The sequence below is a fragment of the Stegodyphus dumicola genome, chromosome X2 (genome assembly GCF_044657685.1).
Source record: "Stegodyphus dumicola isolate Sdum_Otavi_A_Nest chromosome X2, ASM4465768v1".
Classification (NCBI taxonomy): Eukaryota; Metazoa; Arthropoda; class Arachnida; order Araneae; family Eresidae; genus Stegodyphus; species Stegodyphus dumicola.
In genome coordinates this window covers 71,320,398-71,340,405 of record NC_140781.1, presented here as the reverse complement: position 1 = coordinate 71,340,405, position 20,008 = coordinate 71,320,398, and the positions used below count along the sequence as shown (strand labels likewise).

Below are 20,008 nucleotides of genomic sequence, written 5' to 3'. Positions count from 1 at the left end.
TTCCTTTAGTTAAAAATTTCTACAGCTGCATTTTCTCTGAAAACAAAAATCACTTAACTGATTATTAATGTTAAGTTTCTTATTTTTATGATTAATAACATGTTTCCGTCAGCTGTTAAAAGTTTTTTAACTACACGTCATAAAAATTGTCTCAGAAAACATTTATTGTTTGGTTTAAATTTTAAGCACATCTTTTCATACTCAGATGTTTGGTGCCATTTTTCACAATATAGTGGACATTTTATTTTATACAGATACTCAAATGAAGAAGATCACAGGGTAATTTAATGTCAAGATGCGCATATGTGTGAAAATTATCCATCAAGGTTAAGTTAAAATTTTTACATGATTTGTTTGATGCTAAATTACGATTTTTCAAGAGTAAACAAACTTACGAAGGCCATTCAAGCTTGAAGTATTTACAGTAATAAACATGAAATAGAAAACAGAAACAAAAAAAACATTTTTCTACATTTTTTATTCAAAGCAAGTCAAATATGTAAAGCTTTTGTATAATTGTAAAAATTATCAACAAAATACATTTGTATAATATTCTGTAAATAAGTACATGGTTGGTAGAGGTAAAAATGTATAACAGATAAATTCATAATTGAATTCAATATAATTTTAAAGTATGATTCACACTGTTTTATAAATAAAAAAAAAAGTTCTATTTTAGCTAGAAGTTTTCACACCTGTCTTGAAGGAATTATCTGTTTAAAGTAGTATGTAGTCTGCAGTAAATATTTTCTGAGCGCATGTGTAATATATATAGTCTAAAAGAAATTTTCTTCAAAAGTAAAAAAGTTTCAGTACACTGTGTTGACATCACTGCTTGAAATAAAATTATGTATATGAATTACCGTTTTATGGATGCATAGAGAAATGCATTGCTGATGTGTGAATGTTAATAATAATAGAATAATCCTTAAATAAACGAATTTTCAAAGGTAAAGAAATGTTTTGAAGCTTATTATTTGCTAAAATTATGCAAGATTCAGTCCATTATTCTTACAAAAAATGTAATGGACTTCTGTAAAAATACCATTTCAGAAAAAATATTTTAGTACTAGGATGCAGACTGATTTTCAGATATTAAAATATTGTGCATCGCTTTATTAAATAGAAGAAATTAATCAAAATGGAAAATAGTAAATCTCTTTAGATAGAAATGTGAGTGGGTGAGAAAAACTAAAATATTAAGTTCGTTAATTTATTATATGCGGTTCATATATGCTTTATAAGCATATTTTTATATGCTTGTTAGAACATTAGTCTTGTGTTTTAATTATTGATAAAATTCTGCGTATTCTGTGCTAAGTACTTGTTTACATTCATGTGGTAACACAATTCCATGGAATTAAAACAACAGATGAAAATCTTTTTCTGTACCTAAATTATGTCATTTTGCATCACAACCTTTCTTATCAGTTGAATCATTTTAAATGTTCCTTTCTATTTAATTTTATAGCTTTTATTCATGAAGCATCATTAAATCTTATTGTTTTCCCAGCTTAAGTTTGTAATTCGTCGCACAGGAATGGCTTCCACGCAAATTCGGTATTAAAAGTAAATTATAGTGAGATAGATGCATTTGGATGAAAGTAAAATGTGATATTTATATGGATCATGTGGCAACAGGATGTATCAAGGTTGTACGACTACCATCCACATTTCTGATGTACAAATTATTTTCTCAGACCTTCTGTAGGGCAGCAGACAGTCCATGGTAAAATGTGTTGAACTGCTGAACAATGGTTGCTCTGAAAAAAAAAACAGGCGCGGATTTTTATTGGAATCAAATAAAATTAGTAAAAATTTGAATTTAATTGATAAATGTTGTCTAAGAAATGTTGAAAAAGATTAAAAGTAAAAATCACATGTAAGTTCTTAACTAATTTCATGTTAAGACTGCAAATATATCAAAAGTATGATAAAGTATCAAATATATGCATAAAAAGGAGAGAAAAAATGGCCTAAAATATTTTTAACTTTAAAAATAAATTTGACGCTTGTTAGAACGACATCTCGCATTCTAAAGAAAAAGGATGTTTTAACGAGTGATCATTATGATAAAAGTAGATTTAACATAATTTCATCAGATAGGAAATTTTTGCACAAAGAATAATAGCTATGATCAGTGGTCGTTTTAGCGAGCATCGTTATATCATCCAGAATACTGTACATATATTCAGACTTTATACAGTATATCGTTTTGCAAACTCATCTAAAATTGAATAATAAAAAATGTTTTAGTTAATTTAGTATGCATGATAAACGATCAGCTCAAAAAGCGTTTATTTTTCAAGAGATTTTTTAAAGAGTTTTATTACGCAATAAAATTAATGACAGTTATGTTCTCTAGTTGGCGCATCACCCATCTCAAATCACAAGCCACAAATCCGAACGATTGCTTTATTGACGTTGAAGACGTGTTAACACTACGCAAGAACCAATTCTAATCAATATAATTCTACAATATATTATTTGTTATTTAAAATTACGATATTATGGTTGGTTTACAGCGGCTTTCAAGAATTATTGCTCTTCTTGCGCATGCAGGCAAAAGAATGCTCATTACTGTATTTCCTGGAAGGTTAAAAAATCTTAGATTCAGATCTTAAATGATATGGAACAAAAATTAATATTTATTGAGCAATAGCTATTCTAACTGCTATAATATTATAAAATATTATTACAATTTCCGAATTGCGATTCTTTCACAACGACGCTTTTGAATATGAGCTAATTTCCCTGAGAAAGCTTTCCACGGATGCTCTCTTCCTTTAGGAAGATTGTCCTCATATGCTTTGCCATATTCAAACAAGCCAATGAACACAACGGCGTTCACAAAATTATAGTTCGCACAACGCATGCAAACAGACGCCTGATGACTGCATTTTCTGGGGAGCTGATAGAGCGCAGATTCTGCTACTAAATACTGTGATATTAAATAAGATTTGTTGCTCGCATATTCAGGCAAAAAAATGGAGGTGACTGCATTTTCCGGATGAAGGATGGAGCCTAGAATCAGCTATTAAATGCTGTAAAATTCTGTAATCTTCGCTCGCCAATAGCTATTATGATTGGTATGATACAATCAAACATTATCAGCTGTTTGTAACATTATTTTTAGAATAATGTTAAATTATTTTTAATTTTAAATTATTTTTTCATTATGTTTAGAATTGTGGTTCTTTCACAACGGCTTTCAAGCATTATTACACGCACTGCAGGCTAACAAAGGCCATGACTCCATTTCTTGGGAAAGAAGGATCGAGCCTAGTGTTAGCTGTTAAATGCTACAAAAAGTTTTAATATTCGTTGAGCAATAGTCATTCTGACTGGCATAATATTACCAAACATTTTTTGCCATTTAGAATTATGGTTAATTCAAAACACGTTTAAGACTTGTTGTCTACGCATGCAAACATAAATGATCATGATCACATTTTCTGAAAAAAAAACGAATTCCGTTGAAACAGAGAATTCTTTTAATAACTGACGTTTTCATGCTGAAGATGAAGAAAATGCGAAAGTTCATTTCTCTCACGATGCGATTATATGTAACTACAACATTCCCTAGGCCTGCTGTGTTTGTGTGAGTGATTAGAACGACTAGTTGCAACTGAAAGATCCTGTATTCGAATATCGGTGACGGCATAGTTGATTCTTAACGTTTCCTACTCCAATCTTAATATATTCTAGAGGATTACTTAAATTATCCAGAATTCTGACTCAAATACAATTTCAGAAATTTTAACGAACACTTAATTGCAGTTGTTCAGATACATATTTAGTCCAATCAGTGAAATAGTATGTATATTCAACATTAGCTTTCTTTTTTAGATATATAAAAGCATTTTTTTTGTTGTTTCATGTTCTTCACATGATCCTGAAAGCTGAGATTTAAAAAACAAATTCTGAAATGATTTCATTCCTAGCTGAATGAGTTAGAAGAGTATACCAACTTTAAAACTGTTCGAAACTAATAAGAAGAGCTTATTTTTAACGTATTAAAATGCATGGCTTCATAATAAGTTTTGAAGACCTTATTTTTAATGTATTAAAATAAAATGACTTTCATAATAAATTCTGATTATCTGAACATTTTTGTAAAAATATTTCGCAGTATTTAACTTGAAATAACAGCAATTCATTACTTGTTTAAGCAAAAGAATATAATTAACATACCTAGCATGATGACCATAGTTTAAGGTATAAGTTTACAGAAACAACTTTTGTTTTGAGTCTTCATTTTTTTTCCACCGATCGTTTCAGCTCAACTTTAGTATGAAGTAAGCAAACATAATGCGCATTAAAGGAATCGCAGCAGTCGTTGATACGAATAGGGAACAGATCAGCTGGTAGCCAGCGCGCCTGCTGCGGCAGTTCACTGCAATAACGAACAGGCTGTACTCGAAAGTTGTTGAGTCAGCTGGTTGCTAATTGTAATCAAGGTAAAGCACGTAAAGGCGCCTTGTACTGACATCTGAAATCTACATCTGCATTTACCTCTCCTTCGCGTTAGCTAATACACACGCGTGTGCAAAATGAAGATAAATGGAAAATTATGTCTATTTTTAAGGAAAACATTTGAACCAAAGGTACTAATTATGCCGTCGAAGTGTTATTAAAATGTTCAAAGTCGAATGCGAAACCATACGCGTGCGTGTCTGCGTAGCTATGGTTGTGGAGGGGATATAAACGCACGAGGGGCTTTCGGAAATTTAAGTGCTCCTAATCCATTACGACATTCGCCTTGTTTCTCGCAAGAGTTAGGTACATTTTATAAGGTATTAGTAAAATGAGTTACCAATTTTATAAGATATCAGGTAAAATGAGTAGCCACGAACGTATGGATGGTGGAATGAAGATGCAGAATTGTCGGCAGATTGGAGTCAGGTCAGTCACAAGCACAAGCGGCTACTGAGCTCAGCGTTGTCTCAATGTAACGGCCAGTGTCATCTGCAATTTATGGAAACAGTTTCAGGACACTGGAGCCTTATCGAGAAAGCCTGGACAAGGTCGACAAGATCCACAAGGTCGAATTAGAATCATTATTTGATAATTTCAGCGCTGAGACGCAGCAATGGTATAGCTTCACAGCTCTCACATAACCTGTATGCTGTCACTGGAACCCGAGTTTTACGGTCTACATTTGCCAGAAAGCTTCTTGAGATAGAGCTGTATTCCAGAGGATCCGCTATTTGCGTCACACTCACTGCAGCACATGAGAGCGGGTTAACATGGTGCAGAAAATATGCATCTTGGACCAGACTTCAGTGGAGATCTGTGCTTTTAATAGATGAGTTGAGATTCAGAATGGACACTGTTTCTCGGCGTACCTTTCTCTGAAGAGAGTCTCGAACATTATACTATCTCTCCTTCATCAGGAAAAACGATCATTACGATGGTGGAGGTGTAATGGTTTGAGTAGGCATTATGTTGGACGGCCGCACACTCCTCTATGTGTTTGACAAAGGTTGTCTGAGTGCTATGAGGTATAGAGAGGAAATCGTAGGGCATTATATTCGACTTACCAGGGCCGCAATTGTTCCTGGGTTCCTGTTAATTGACGACAGCTTTCATCCATATGCTTTCGTCCTCAGCTGGTCGACGATTACCTGGAAAATGTAGATATTTGTCGCATGGAATGGCTAGCCAGATCCCCTAATCTTAACACTATAGTGTATGCCTGAGACGCTTTTGGGAGCGCAATTTCATCTCGTTGTCCTCCTTCGAAAACTATCTCGGAGACTCCTTTGCTGTAGGAGTGATATCGACTGCCATAGGGACCCCTCAAATACCTCCTATCTAGTATACCGTTACGCTGCGCGACCTGTCTCGCTGTGAGACGGGAACATGTGCCATATTATACTCATTTTCAGTTCGATATCACATCGTAGATTATGGACATTCTTGCTCTGTGAGCTTTATTAATAATCATGCGTACATAAAAATGACTTTTTGAATGATACATAGTTTTGTTTGTTATAAATGTGCATTCATTCCGAATTTAATCAAAATATGTCCATTAGTTTCTCAAAAATTCGATATATTGTATGAACTTTTGTAATAATGTTTTTATTCAAAATGATATAGTTACCTAAATCGAACATTTCCAGAATCCTGAGGAGCAACCCACACAAGTGTAGCTGATTTCTTGTCTCTGTTATCACTGTGAGACATACTTGCACATTCAAATATTTTCTTCAAACCCACACCTTCTAAAAATTCCCCAATGGTATTATTTGTTCTTGGGTCATAAGCTTGTACCATCATACCCTTGAAGGGAGTACCTGCTGGAGCCTGGACATACACTAGAAATAATAGTACATTTTTAGAATATAGTTTTGAAATTGGTATTTTCAGAGCTTGTCAATACAATGCATGTCGCAACAAGCTATTACTTACTATTCATGTCGCAACAAGTTATGTTAGCTTGCTGTAGTGGTTTGAGAGATTGTCGTTTCTGAAATAATTTCATCTTAGTTTTAACTATCTAACTAAATCTTAACATTACTTACTAACAGGGCGATTCCAAAACAATGTACCTACTTCTAATGATTAACATTTTATTTTTAATAATATATCTAATTGATATTATTTGTAGCATATCTAATTGATTATTTTTATGAACATTTGACCATTAATTAACCAAAAACGATGTTTCTAATGCTTTTTATTACTTATTCAGGTTTAGAAGAATGGCTGGAGCATCGCATACAATTTGTGATACACCGACTCTAATTTTTCGATTGTAATATAACTCATTTGTCCTACGGTAGAAAATTGCTACTGAGTTAAAGTAAACCGAAAGTAACAGTCATTCCATTCTTATGAGATAAGAGCGTTTCAATTAAGAAGAAAAATACTTGCCCAAATGAATTTGACCAAATGAATATTGATTTAGTCCTTTTGAACTGAAGCGTCTAACGTATTTATGAAATAATTTCATATCGTATGGTGTTTGCTTAAACATAGTCATATAGCAAACTCTTGTTAATAATAGGCTTCAAAAATCGTTTCCGAAATAAATAATTATTTCTCATCTCATTTCAAAGCTCTAAGAAAAACAATTAAATCATATTTGAGAATCAGATATATTAGAATCTTATAGGACGTAAGGGTCTACTTTATAATTTATGGAAACTGGAATTTTCAATTCCTTTTTAGGAAAGTATACTAATGCATAAAAGGTAGTTGCATCAGTTAATTTTGAAAAGGATATAAAGATAGTAATACAAGAACTTAACTGCATGTTAGTATTATAATTAGATAGCATTTCCTGAAATTGGATGATATTGAGCTACATTAAAAGGCAGATTTGATAGAAACCTCTAACCTAAGAGCTTGAAATAAGGCTGAAGCATTATGAGTAGCAACCTACAACATACTAGTAAGTAAAGAAAGTGTCAAGAATCAATTTTGAAATAACGGAACGCTGATTTATCTTCTGCTATATTTTTTAAGTGTTAAGGTAATTAGTTATTCAGGAAGTTAAAAAAATATTACTAAATTAGTCAAGTAAAATCAGCCTTAAAGTTGTGAAAGAAATTTCAAATTTTATTTAATTGATGCAACTAACCAGAAAATTCGTTTTATTGTATTTTTTGAGGAAAGAAATAATTAATAGTCCTCAGGTCATACGCCGCTTGTAGTATCCCAGTAATGAATTATATCAAATGTGATTGTTTCCATTTATTATACATTTTTTATTAACGTGTTTTCTTTCAATTATTACACATTTCTATCGACAGTAGAGTACAGTTTATGATACCTTCAATGGGCATTACTGTAGACTGTACGTATGTTTACAGTAGATTCCTTACTCCAAGGTCAACCTGGAAGCTATAAAGCTGTCATAGCAATTATTAGTATGACATAATTAAATATCAGAAATCCTGAAAAGGCCAAGAAATCATCCATAATAAAATAGCATTTAAAATGCCAGTTTTTAATCCCAGCAACGATATCAATGTGCTTTCAAAGACTTTAGAAGACAAGGCGTAGAGATAGAAGTTTGAGATTATTCATTATGATATAAAAATGCAGGAAATATCACATCCGGTATGTTTGATAACATCGATAGCAGAAGTATTACATTTTTACGTGAAGTGAGAAATAGTAAGTTAACACATTTATCAAAAGAGAGAAATTGTCCTACAAACTAAACTGCTTTTAAAGAACCAAAAATAGCTCCATAACGGTGCTTCATGAAATTGTGTTGCCAGAGATATTAAAAACTCTCAGTTTAAGAAAATTGATATTCACAATCATTCTTAAGCATGCAGCATTTCATTATTAACTTGAAAAATAATACTAACCTATTACTTGGTCACCTGGTCTGTAAGAATCTGTCGACTGAATGAAAGAGTAAGGAGAAAGGTGAGCTGGTTGAGGTCTGTTATTGCCGTGTTTGGGAAGCATGGCTTCGCATGCTTTACTCGGTGCTCCTGTCGGCCACCCCGCAGCCAAAGGAATGAAGGCAAGAGAAACCAACAACAAAGCTCTCAGCATCGCTGCACAGCAAACTAAAATCAAAACTTTGTATGTATTTACAGGAAAAATGGATTAATAAAAGGTATTCAAAACATATATTAATAAGATCAGAATTAAAATAAACATATTAAATAAACTTGACATCTTGACCACCTTGTTGACATGGTGTTATGGAAGCCTGCTGGCATAGTGGTAAGGGTACTATAGCACATTGCCTGGGCCTAATCACTGAGAAGACATGGATTTTTGTAAGTGCATAGTGTCTTTGCAGCATGGGGCATTTTGAAAGTTCTATCCAGAGGTTTGGTAGTGAGAGAATAGGAATAGGATACCCTCTCATCCGTCCGTTGGAAGAAGTATATAGTGTCTTTGCGGCGTAGGGTTACTTAAAATACCATCGAATTGAACCTTTGGAATTGAGCAGATAACCTTTGGGTGCTTTGCCATAATCAAATAAAACAGACCAAACTGATCTGAAGAAATTCATTCCCCCTTCTTAAGCAGATACTCCTAGCATGATTTGCCGTAATTCAAATAATCTAACCAACTATTCAAAATTCACAAGTCTTCCGAATTCCAATTTTTCAGAACTCTAATTATCCGGTTAGCTTCGTTTCTTTCAAGGCAAGCAAATAAGCTTACTGCTGTTTTATTTATAACTTTCTCTAACTTGTTTTTATCATTTTGATAATTCCCCCTTCCCCCAAGCAATTCAAAAGAGTGCAGAATATACACGTCATATTGCAATTTTGGCGGAATATAATAACAATTCACTTTTTAGTCATGGCCGAAAATACTACTGCATAGATGATTGGGAATTGCGTCATAGTGGAAAGACCGGCTAGACTTTTAAGAAGCACAACCCAGCTTGGATTACGAATCTCTTAGCGCATATCTTCATAATTAGTAGAAGACTAGGGGTACTAAACATGCCCTGCAATTTTAGATATGCCATTACATCCTAAACAATGGAGAATAGCAAGCAGAGGCATAGATTGTCAGCAGGAAGGCGAAGTGCCAAAAAAAGAGAGAGACTTCGCAGTTGGTAGCTATTTATATTAGAAGTTTTGCCTTAATCTCATTGACTGAGGAATTATGCGCAATGCGGAGTTTATAGACTTAATTTCCAGATATGATGCGTTTTCAAATTATAAAAAAAAAGGAACTAAGAGTTAATTTAAAGTATAAAGTTACATATTAATTTTTATTTTACGTATATATATATATATATATAATTTATTTAACTGAATGGACATAATGTATTTATTTAGCTTACAGTAAAAACTAATTCATAGAAAGACAATTAATATGTTATACTCATTCAGCTCATTTAACTCAATAATGTGTTAGCACTCCCAAAACTTGCGGAATGGATAAGAGCGCTGAATAGTGCTAGTTCGACCTGGTTTCCAGTCGGACTAGCTGCGTGGGCGTTTGCTTAGTTCTCCTCATTCGTAACATAAAAATGAAACAGTTTCTCTTAAAAAATCTTTGGTAGAGAGTTCACATATGCTGCATCGGTGGTTCAGTTCACGTATGCGTTCCAATAAATTAATAAATAAAGGAGCAATAGAATATTATCACATATTATTTACCAGTCACGTAGGTTTGTAACAGCATGCTATAGCTTTTCATTTGGACAACACATAGCAAATAAGCATTAACAGGAATGTTATTGCATAGTGTATGTACACCCACCACGCTTGTTTATTGCGGCTACCATTCAGCTTCGTTTAACTTTCGTTAACAGACATAGCTTATACTTTTTCTTTTAGCCAGACGAAAGTTAGTTCCTTTGTTTAGTTTTATTGCAGTAAAAATAAAAATGAGATTTATGCTTAGTTTTACATTTTACCTAAATCTCATAAGATTTACATTTTACGAATTTAAAATGAGTAAATATTTTAGCTAATAATAAGTATGCATTATATGGTTTATGTAAAACTAAACCCATGAAACCGCATTGTTTTACTTTGCTTGAAATAGAAAAATTTTATGTATTTATGCCAAAGAAAGCGAATTTCATTGTTAAATATTGTGAAAATTAGTTTGTTTAACGGAAATAGGAATATTTTATTCCTTTGTACTTTATAATCTTGGCTGAAATAAAGCAGGCTTAAACACAATAAAATTTGTTTACATTATTACGATAAACGCCCACTCGTCGGTATTCCGATCTGATTAAAACTACCACTTTTAGCTTATCCACTCGGCCAGTAATGAACATATATATGGTCAGATATCTAGATCTTTCAACTGACTAGATGTCCTATTTAGACCTGAGAATTCGAGTTATATTGCATTATGCAGGAAGCAACGAAACTCCTTAACATTTGTGTTACCTAGCAGTATCAAAATGCGTAAAAAGAGTCGTGAACATTAAGTTGATTATTGAAAAAGATCTTAAAATAGACTCATTTTTTATAATTCGTCTCAGTTTTTTAAGGATTTTCAGTCAATTTATTTAGTATTCATCCCTTTCTAGATAATTTGTTTTTGCTTAAAGCAGATTAGGCGAATTGTAGTAAAATGCATGGTCTATATTTATGATATAAGAATTTTTTTCCCAATTTTTTTTAATGTTTTTATATCTCTGGTCAAACGAGAGTACAGAACTAGCCTTAGTTTAATTGAAGAGGCCAGTAAGAGGCTCTACTTATTTAGCTAGATTCTGTGCAAGATAAAAAAGGATCATGTCCTACCGAACCACAGTTGAACGTAGTACACGATCCCACTATTGTTATTAAAAATATATTTGAGAGATTGATGCTCCTAATCTTCGTTAAGCCTTCGTATTGATTTCTTTCAGAAGCTTAAGCAGACTATCTCTTGATACGTGTCGTAAGCTGTTTGTTCGATACTGTAAGCCTCTAAGACAAGCACGCTTACGTTCAGAAATTAAAAAAAATATTTACACAGCACACGGGAAGTTAAATCTTATTTACGTATATTATATTCAAGAAAGTTTTTACTTGCTTATAGATCCCCACGAATAGGAGAATAGATAAGGAAGTAACTCAGATTTTTACACGTTGTTTTCTCGACAGGGAGAAAAACCTACTCTTTTTGGGATCATTTTAGTGAAAATATGAACAGATACTTTGGATTAACGAAAAAGCGCACTTTGGATTAAAATTCTTTGGTGAAAGATATTATTGATAAAATAAATCCTAATAAAAGCGCTTTAGTACATAATGTGTAATGAAGTTTTGTTTTTACATGCTGGCCGGAAAATCAACTGTTTGTGCCGAAGCCAGGATCTTTTTTGAAGTTATAAACAGAATGCAGATAGGTATTTTTCCTCAGTAACTATAACGGAAAGCCATTCAGAAGTAATAGAATAATCTTAAATTTGTCAAGATAATTTAAAGCAGAAAGATAAGTTGCTTCGATTTTCAATTTTTATAGGAAGAAAAACACGGCCTTGTCAGATTTAAAATTGGGAAATACACAGCAGTTAAGCAGCTTTTAAAACTGAGCAAGAAATGCAGTTGAAGAAATTTATTCTTTTGCTGTAAATGGGATTTATCAGATTACGGCAAGGTACTACAAGAGCTATCTGCCTAAGGGAAGGTATGTCTTGATTCAAGGCTTTTTAAGGAAAATCATCTAACATTGATACTAGAAAAATAAATTACGAAATACAGTCATTCCCTCGCATATAATGATCAGCAAGCAGTACACTATGCCACTAGTCGGTTTATTTTATAAAGATGTTCTCTTTTTCTTTTCAAGAAACAAAATCTGTTTAAAGATACTTTTCAAGCATCGTCTTTCTTTGCATTAAAAGAATAAACTACTCTAGTATTCAGCTTTTCTGGGCAATGTCTTTAAGCTGCCGAGTAGTTAAGACCGCTGAATGAATAATGATGAAGAATGCATGAATAATGAATAATGATAATTCGACCAGATTTCAATCCCAGGTGAAAGAGACTGGCTGCATGGTTAGTTTCTGTGGTTTTATCCAAGCCCAGTTCACTTAGAAATTCCTCCACAAAGAAATCCCTCCCACTAGGCAGATAGCCTTCGTATATTTGCCATATTAAATAACATAACCTCTAAGCAGCCACGGTCTCCAATAATTTTTAGGTGAAGTAAATACAAATACATAAAACACAGCAAAGCATATTCCAAAATCTTTAACAGAGCATCAAACTGATCGAAAAAATACTAAAATTACGCTAAAAATGAATGAATTGTGTTTGAATAAAAGAATATGCTAGATTTAAAAGAATATGCTACTTTAAAATACAGATTATTCGACGTTCCGTTTTATCCAATATAGGACAAAATTCGAATTTAACAAGAAAACTGATTTTTGTTTCTATACTACTTACGTATTTTTTTTTTCAAATTACATTGCTAGTGTTTTTTTCTAATAAGTCTATTCCGTAAAAATAATAAAAAAAAAACTATCCACCAAGAAAATTGCACTCCGATCTAACAGTGAATTTGCACCATGCATTCTTCACGCTTCTTTTTTTTTTCTTGGGTGGGGGAAAGTATTGTTTCCAGTTGTGTTGTATTAGGATAAGCGTTTGAGTTTAGGCTCAGCGTGGATCGCCACTGACTGTGATGATAAATCATCTGAACATTGGTAGTTCTTCTAGGATAAAAATCTTGATGAAAAGACTGGTTGCATGAGAAAATTTTAGTTGTTCTCATGTAAAATATGGCCCACTTTCCTTTAGAAGGTCCTCCTTGAAAACAAGCCTTTCCTTGGGCTAGTGTGCTTTGTCGTATTTAAATAATCCTTTAGTTTGTGTGCTTCTTCTTCGATTTAGCCCTACCAAGTGATAATGAATTACAGTGCTGGTTGTTTCACTCAAGTTCGAATCTCAGCGAACAGGCTACATTCATGGGTATTTTCATAGTTTTCACCGTGTGAAACATGAATACGAGCTAGTTTCACTAAGAACATCCGCCATATATTAACTTGAATATGAGGTAGTTACTTCTAGAATTCCTATCGCCAAACCGTCGATTGCGAGCTATTAGTAGCTCGCGGAACATTTTCGGTAGATCGCGTTAACCCTCTGATTGGCTAACCTTGATTCCTCCACTGAGCTGACGCTGACGATAACTGCTTGTTTCTTCAGCGCAGCTGCCATTGTCAACAATTAAACAATCATTATACAGAAATTATGTAACTATGTATACAAACCTAATATAAGGAGCATGCTTCATCTCGTAGTTGATTGTATACGCTACGTTCTAACTATGGCGTGTTCATGCAAAAAGCTTATCAGTTTTATTCGAATAGGAAGCCGATTACTTCTTTACCCAGGTAAAGGACAAATGTGTGTGTTTACTGTGTGCTATGCAAGTGTATCATTTCGTAAGAAAGTAGTGAATTCAACAAAAGCTTTGTTTGTCAAATCGCATTTAATTAATGATGAAAAGTTCTGTACTGATGTTATGTAGAATTTTGATTTTCAAGAAGACGATGAGGCAGTGGAGTTGGAACATTGATTTTTAAGATGATTTATCTCTAAAATCACATTCTTCAAGCTCTAAAAATATTTGGCTTATTTTTCCTAAAGAAAATACCCAATTTTGATCCAGGTTTGTCTCAAAGTGGAGGTAATGTTCAGTTCTACATATCGGTGTGAGATTTCTTTTTCCAGGATGAAATTTATCAAAAATAAGTACGCAGACTCATTGATGAATATTTGAAACAACTTTATTCGAATAGCAGCCACTACCTACTCTCCCGACACTAGAAACTGTGTTGATGACAAAAGGGAGTTTCATACTTTTCATAATAAGTTTTATTAAAAAAACTGTTATTACATTTGTTATTTATTACAAACTACATTCCAGTTTCTTTCTTATGCAAAATTTAATTTCAGTTTCTTTTTGTTATGTACAGCTTAATTAAAATTAATTTCATATTTACCAGATATGTAAGTTTATAGGCAATAAACAGATTTAAGATTTTTTTTAAAAACTGGCAATTCTTTTGGTTGGTAGCTCACAGTAGAATTTAAAAACGGTGCAGTAGCTCAGAAGCTTCATAAGTTCGGTGACCACTGCTTTTGGCAGATAGACTTCGTGTGCTTTAACATATTCCAATAACCAACTCTTAGAATATTCTTTCTTGTAGGCAGAGCCCTACAGTGCTTTGTCATAATCCAATAATTTCAAATTTCTGCAGATTGTTCTCGTTGTCAAATGAAGAGCGGTATTCAGAATTTTGTAGAAACTTGATGCTTTATAATGCTTGCTAGATTAGAACAAATTGATGCAAAAAAGGACTGGATGCATTGAAGACTGGAAAACATCTTTATTTTCCAACGAAGTAAATTTACTATAATAACCATAAAAAGGTCAAATTAAAAGACACAATGTCCAGTAATTATACTGTTGTTATGAATTTTGTACATACGTAAATAATTTCAGTCAAATTATATGTGAAACTGTACGATTTTTTATATATTACTACAAGTCTATTTATCATTGACTAAACGGCTATCTCGCTAAAATAGTGAGATATCGCCAAGCTGGCGAATCGTTTGGGCGACTGATTTTTGTCACAAAAATTTGTCGAAAACTCGAGAAAATTCGCCAAACTTTGCTACCATTTGGCGACATTTGATCTGTTTCCTGTATAACTGTTATTTGTACTGCGATTGAATAAATGTAATTAATCCATACACATAACTGTAATCGCATCTGGCCCTTATATGCCTTCCAGTCATTTCGAGAATTGGAATGTACTAGAGAGTTCTCGGGAGCCGGGGGGACTATATAAGACCGGCGAGAGCATAGTATACTAAGACCAGGGTCCTATTTGTATACAAATCAGTAAATTCATGCATTTCTTTATTGACTTAATGTTTGGTTTGTTATGTATTGAGATTATTATTTTACTATTGCTCTGAATTTCTTCAGTTGCAAGTATGGCTTTCTGTCCAAGGATTGTACTGCCCGGGACGTGCAGTACTCGGGAAGGAGGCAATGTTACAAATTTTGTCCATATGTAAATTATTTTAGTGAAATTACATATAAGACTGTAGTACTTTTTGTGTATATAACGTGTATAATATACCATTGAATTCTTAAAAGAAGGGATGTTCTGCCGGAAAGATAACAATATAGGCCAAGTCTAATCAACGCTGAGTAAATCGCCATCTCGCAACTCATTTTTGTCGCCAGATTTGGAGAGAAATCGCCAAAAGTCGTCAAGCTTGGCAACCATTTGGCGACATTTTGATCTGTTTCCTGTGTAACTGTAATGAGTATTGTAATTGAATTACTGTAATTGATCTTATATGGTAACTGTAGCAGTATCCGGCCCTCATATGCCTTCCAGTAATTTCGAGAAGTGGTAGGTACTAGGGATTTCTTAGTGGCTGGATGAAAGCTAACAGCGGAGGTAGTGCAACAGTTTTTCAGTAGTAGTTGTTTAGTTTAACGTGATTTCGGAGCATTGAGATATCTCTATGTTGGAATCGCCTTTTAGATACGCTTTGTTATGCTTTGTGGTTAACGTTCTTAGTAGTTGAGTGTAATTACTGATTGTGTTCTGTGGTACTTACTGAAAAGAGCTGTTTAAGTGGTTCTATGGAAAGTTTCAGAATTGTAAAGGAATGTTATCAAGCTATCATCTGTTGTGTGTGCATCGAGTTATAACGAACCCCAACGTACGCAACATCTTCTTTTATTGTACCTTATTCAGAAATTTTATTTAATAACTAATGTTTTATTCTTCCTCTGTTATACGAAATCCGTTTTTATTCTAACACGATTGAACGATTTTATATTGGATAAATAAATTTCTAGTGTGCAAGTTTTCAGCACAAAAAGTATTGTCTGCCAGATAGTAAAGAAATGTTACTTTGAATTGTTTTAGCCTTGCTTTTGATTAGCGACGCATCCATATATACTAAAATCGAGTATTTCCTTTGAATGGTCTTTTGTTTCGTGAATTGCCGCTTTTGAAACGGCGAACTTCTTTCATCTGAGAAAGTGAAGGGCTTTTTAAAAGAATGTTGAAAATGGTCTGACTACCTCTTTGGTATTTATTCACCTGCCTCCTTTTTATTCACGTATTATTTCGAGGTTATTAAGAAATAATTGATGAGCGTTACTTTTACGAAATACTTCAAGTCCTTGTAATATACTTGAGAATTTGAAAGTCTACTTAGCACAGCAGGAAACAAAGTCAGTAAAAGACTTGATGCGAATTTATTGATACATTTATTACAGATGTTCTTAATTGCTTTACAAATAAACTTTTATTATGCAGGTTTATTGCTACGTTTATCAGTTTATAACAAGCAAATAAAGATGACTACTCGAAGATTTGATTTAGGACTTTTGGAAAACATATATACATTAGTCGAAATCAACTACTTGCTTTTTATTTAATAACCAGCCTGAAATTGAAAACTTTCAGTAATCTTCAACGAGTTTATTATGAATAAATCAATATCTTTTAAAGTTAATTTGCCCCCCCCCCAATAATTTGATTTTCGAATTTATTTCTTTTTACCTCACGCATGATAATATACCTCTTATAAAAGTGAATTTGATTTACAGTTTAAGAGTTTAAATTTCTTTTCTGCTCTCATGTGTGTAAATTTTTGTTACAAAATCCACTATATTTACTCATTTTTTTTAACTGGCCTGATTTTTTATGAAATATAATTCTTTTTCTAGGAAAACACTACAATAAGTGAAACGCCAAAATACATATTAGTAAAATGCTACCTAATTTTAATGTAGTAGTAGAAATGACAATGTATCATTTGGAAAAATAAATTAAAGAAGCATCGCTTAAATTAAATAGGAAAAAAGCATGCGGGTAAGAAACATTAAAAAAAGAAGAAGGTTTTATAGCACGGCCTGCAAAAGAAGAAAATTTTGTAAGGTGGCTAACAAAAAACGCGCATTTCATAATTCGGTGGGTAAATTTAGATTTCTTCTAATTTTTCAGTAATTTTACGTGAATGACACAAACACCAAGACCGAGAAATTCATTAATTTTTCAGGATAGAATTGGACTATTTAATTAAAGTGAAAGCGAGGGCTATCGCCGAAGCTACACCCAAACTTGACTAACAACATCACACACCTTTTTCTCAGCTAACAACCTCTAGCTATGATTTAGCTATGTTCGAAGAATAAACTAGGAAATTCAATAGCTATTTAACAAATTTTCAATCACCATTGCAAATTTTAAAATGATAAATGCGAGTAGAAAAAATTATCATATGTACCTTAGTAGTGTTTTATGTTTTCATATGTGTAATTCTCATCTGTGCTTTATGTTCAGAAATTTCATTAAGGTAAGGAAACTGATGACAAATACTAGATAAACTGCAACCTACAATTTCTCTCCTAATTTCTATAGAAGGCAAATATTTCCTCATTATATTATCAACAACGCAAATGCTATATTTTGCATCAGAGTAATGAATTAACTAAAAGATTAAGTTATGTTACTTGGATATGGCAAAGCATATGAAGACTATGAGTCAAAAGGGAGAGATGACTTCGTAAAGGATTTTTTATGGGAAACTGGCTCGCATTTACATTACACACGGGAAAATCCACAAAAATCACATATGCAGCCAGCCCTTTCGCTTTTGTTTCTACTGAAGTCGAACTACCAGCATCCAGCGGCCTTAACCGTTCTCACACTGGTGGCAACAAGCTGGCAAAAAATACACTCTTTCGCGTGTTCTATCAAAAGGGGCTAATGCATTTGTTAACTATAAAAAGCATCATATGCAAAAATAAAAATCAACCATCTGTTTACATAATATTTCTTAAAAATGCATATTGTCCGCAGTAAAATTACTTTTCTCTACATAGTTCAAATCAGCCAGTAAGTACAGGCAGAGGTAGAAAGGGGTTTTGATTTTATTATAAATAACTTCAAGTCTCATATTTTAAAAAGTGTTTCACGGTGGAGTATGTAATGGGTAAATTTAACGGATAAATTACAACTTTCACAAAAACAGGCAGCACTATTGCCGTTGCTTTATTGCATAAACTGATGAGCTATCATATACTTCTTCTCCTTTTCTTTTGGGCTAAATATATAGGACAGAAGATCCCGAATACTTTATTAGATTAAATTTAAGTCTCTCAGCCAAAATTTCCTTCACAAACGTTTTTTGTTTCTCTGATGCATTTTCTTCTTCCCTTAAGCAGATAAATAGCCAAAGTATGGTTTGTCATAATCCAAATAATCAGATCTAAATCATCCGAAGCATTCACCTGCTTTTTCATTATAGACTCTAAAATCAAACACATTGAATCATTCTTGCTTCTCAAACATACTCCTAATTATTTCCTATATGATACAATTTCCTTCTAACGATATATAGCAGTCACAGATCTTGTTTATCATTTCTAAACGCTATATGCGGATCTTATTCACGGTTCCTAACTGCGGAAAAAATCCCTACATACTTCATTGCAATCCATACATATATAAGTTACGCACATACGTTTCTCTAAATATAAGATCCCCTGCTTAAATGGTCTCAAACTGAAATTGCGTGCAGGTTGAATGCACGATTTGAAAGCAACTGGCAACAGATATATTTTTTTTTTTTAAATGAAACAATTTACTAACAAAATAAAACGTATTTTAAATAAGTTTGATTTCATTAACGTGTTTGTTATATTTTACTAAATATTTATGAAAGCGTACGTAAATAATAATAATATCGCAAAAGAAGAAAATTCAATTTATATTTATTTTCTGTCTGAAAACCTAAATTTTGGTACCTGTATGAAAATTTTCACGGTTATACTTTTTAGTTCAAATGTAGGTTGCATTTACAATCTAAAGTGCACTTTACAATTAAAATATCGGTTACGTTCGTCCTTTAAAAGTCTTGGAGCCTTGAAGAAAATTAATAGAAATTATCTTCGTCACGGATTGTTGATGTTTATCAGATGCCTTTTTTTAATGTTCTACTGTGAAAAACAGCTTTTTATCCATAAATGTGTTCTTAAACAAAGCGATTATTCTGAGTTCAAATTTTCGTAATTGCTTTGATTTATTTTTGACCTGTACCAATTAAAGTTAATAAAATCTGCATCATCGAATCTTTGAATACGATTTACGGTACATTGTAAATTAATTAGCTCGAATTATTTTACCTAGTAGATTTTCTGATGAGTTATTTCTGTTCGTTTTTAATGGAACTGAAAATAATATAAACTCGGACTTCAAACAGCTAAAATGTTGAAATCTTTGTAACGCTGTATTTGCAACAAATACATAAATCAAATGTCCCCGTGGGCCGCATAAAATTGCTTTGGGAACAGCATGCAGCAACGCGGGCCGCCAGGTTCAGACAACAGCCCTACACATTATATAAGAAAGACAACAAGATCTGTGCATGCAGGTCTTATACATGCAGCATTTAAGAAACATAAAGAAGTATACAATTATCCAAAAATCATAATAAATTAGGTACAGAGTGTAAAAATTTCAAATACCAACACTGCAAGATAAAGTAAAAAAGTAATATTCTGA

General features: G+C 32.8%; 1 protein-coding gene across 2 annotated transcripts in view; it reads right to left on the bottom strand.

Moving 5' to 3' along the window:
* Positions 1 to 459: 459 nt before the first annotated feature.
* LOC118184496 (putative defense protein 3) overlaps positions 460 to 20,008 on the bottom strand; it is a 45,737-nt gene continuing 26,188 nt past the window's right edge. For both annotated transcript variants that reach the window (XM_035354170.2, XM_035354171.2), the window contains exons 2-4: positions 8,331 to 8,537; positions 6,110 to 6,323; positions 460 to 1,763 (exon numbers count right to left, since the gene is read on the bottom strand). In XM_035354170.2, the coding sequence (XP_035210061.1) occupies positions 1,697 to 1,763; positions 6,110 to 6,323; positions 8,331 to 8,523 (474 nt within the window). In that variant the 5' untranslated portion in view covers positions 8,524 to 8,537 and the 3' untranslated portion in view covers positions 460 to 1,696. The remainder of the gene's footprint in view (positions 1,764 to 6,109; positions 6,324 to 8,330; positions 8,538 to 20,008) is intronic.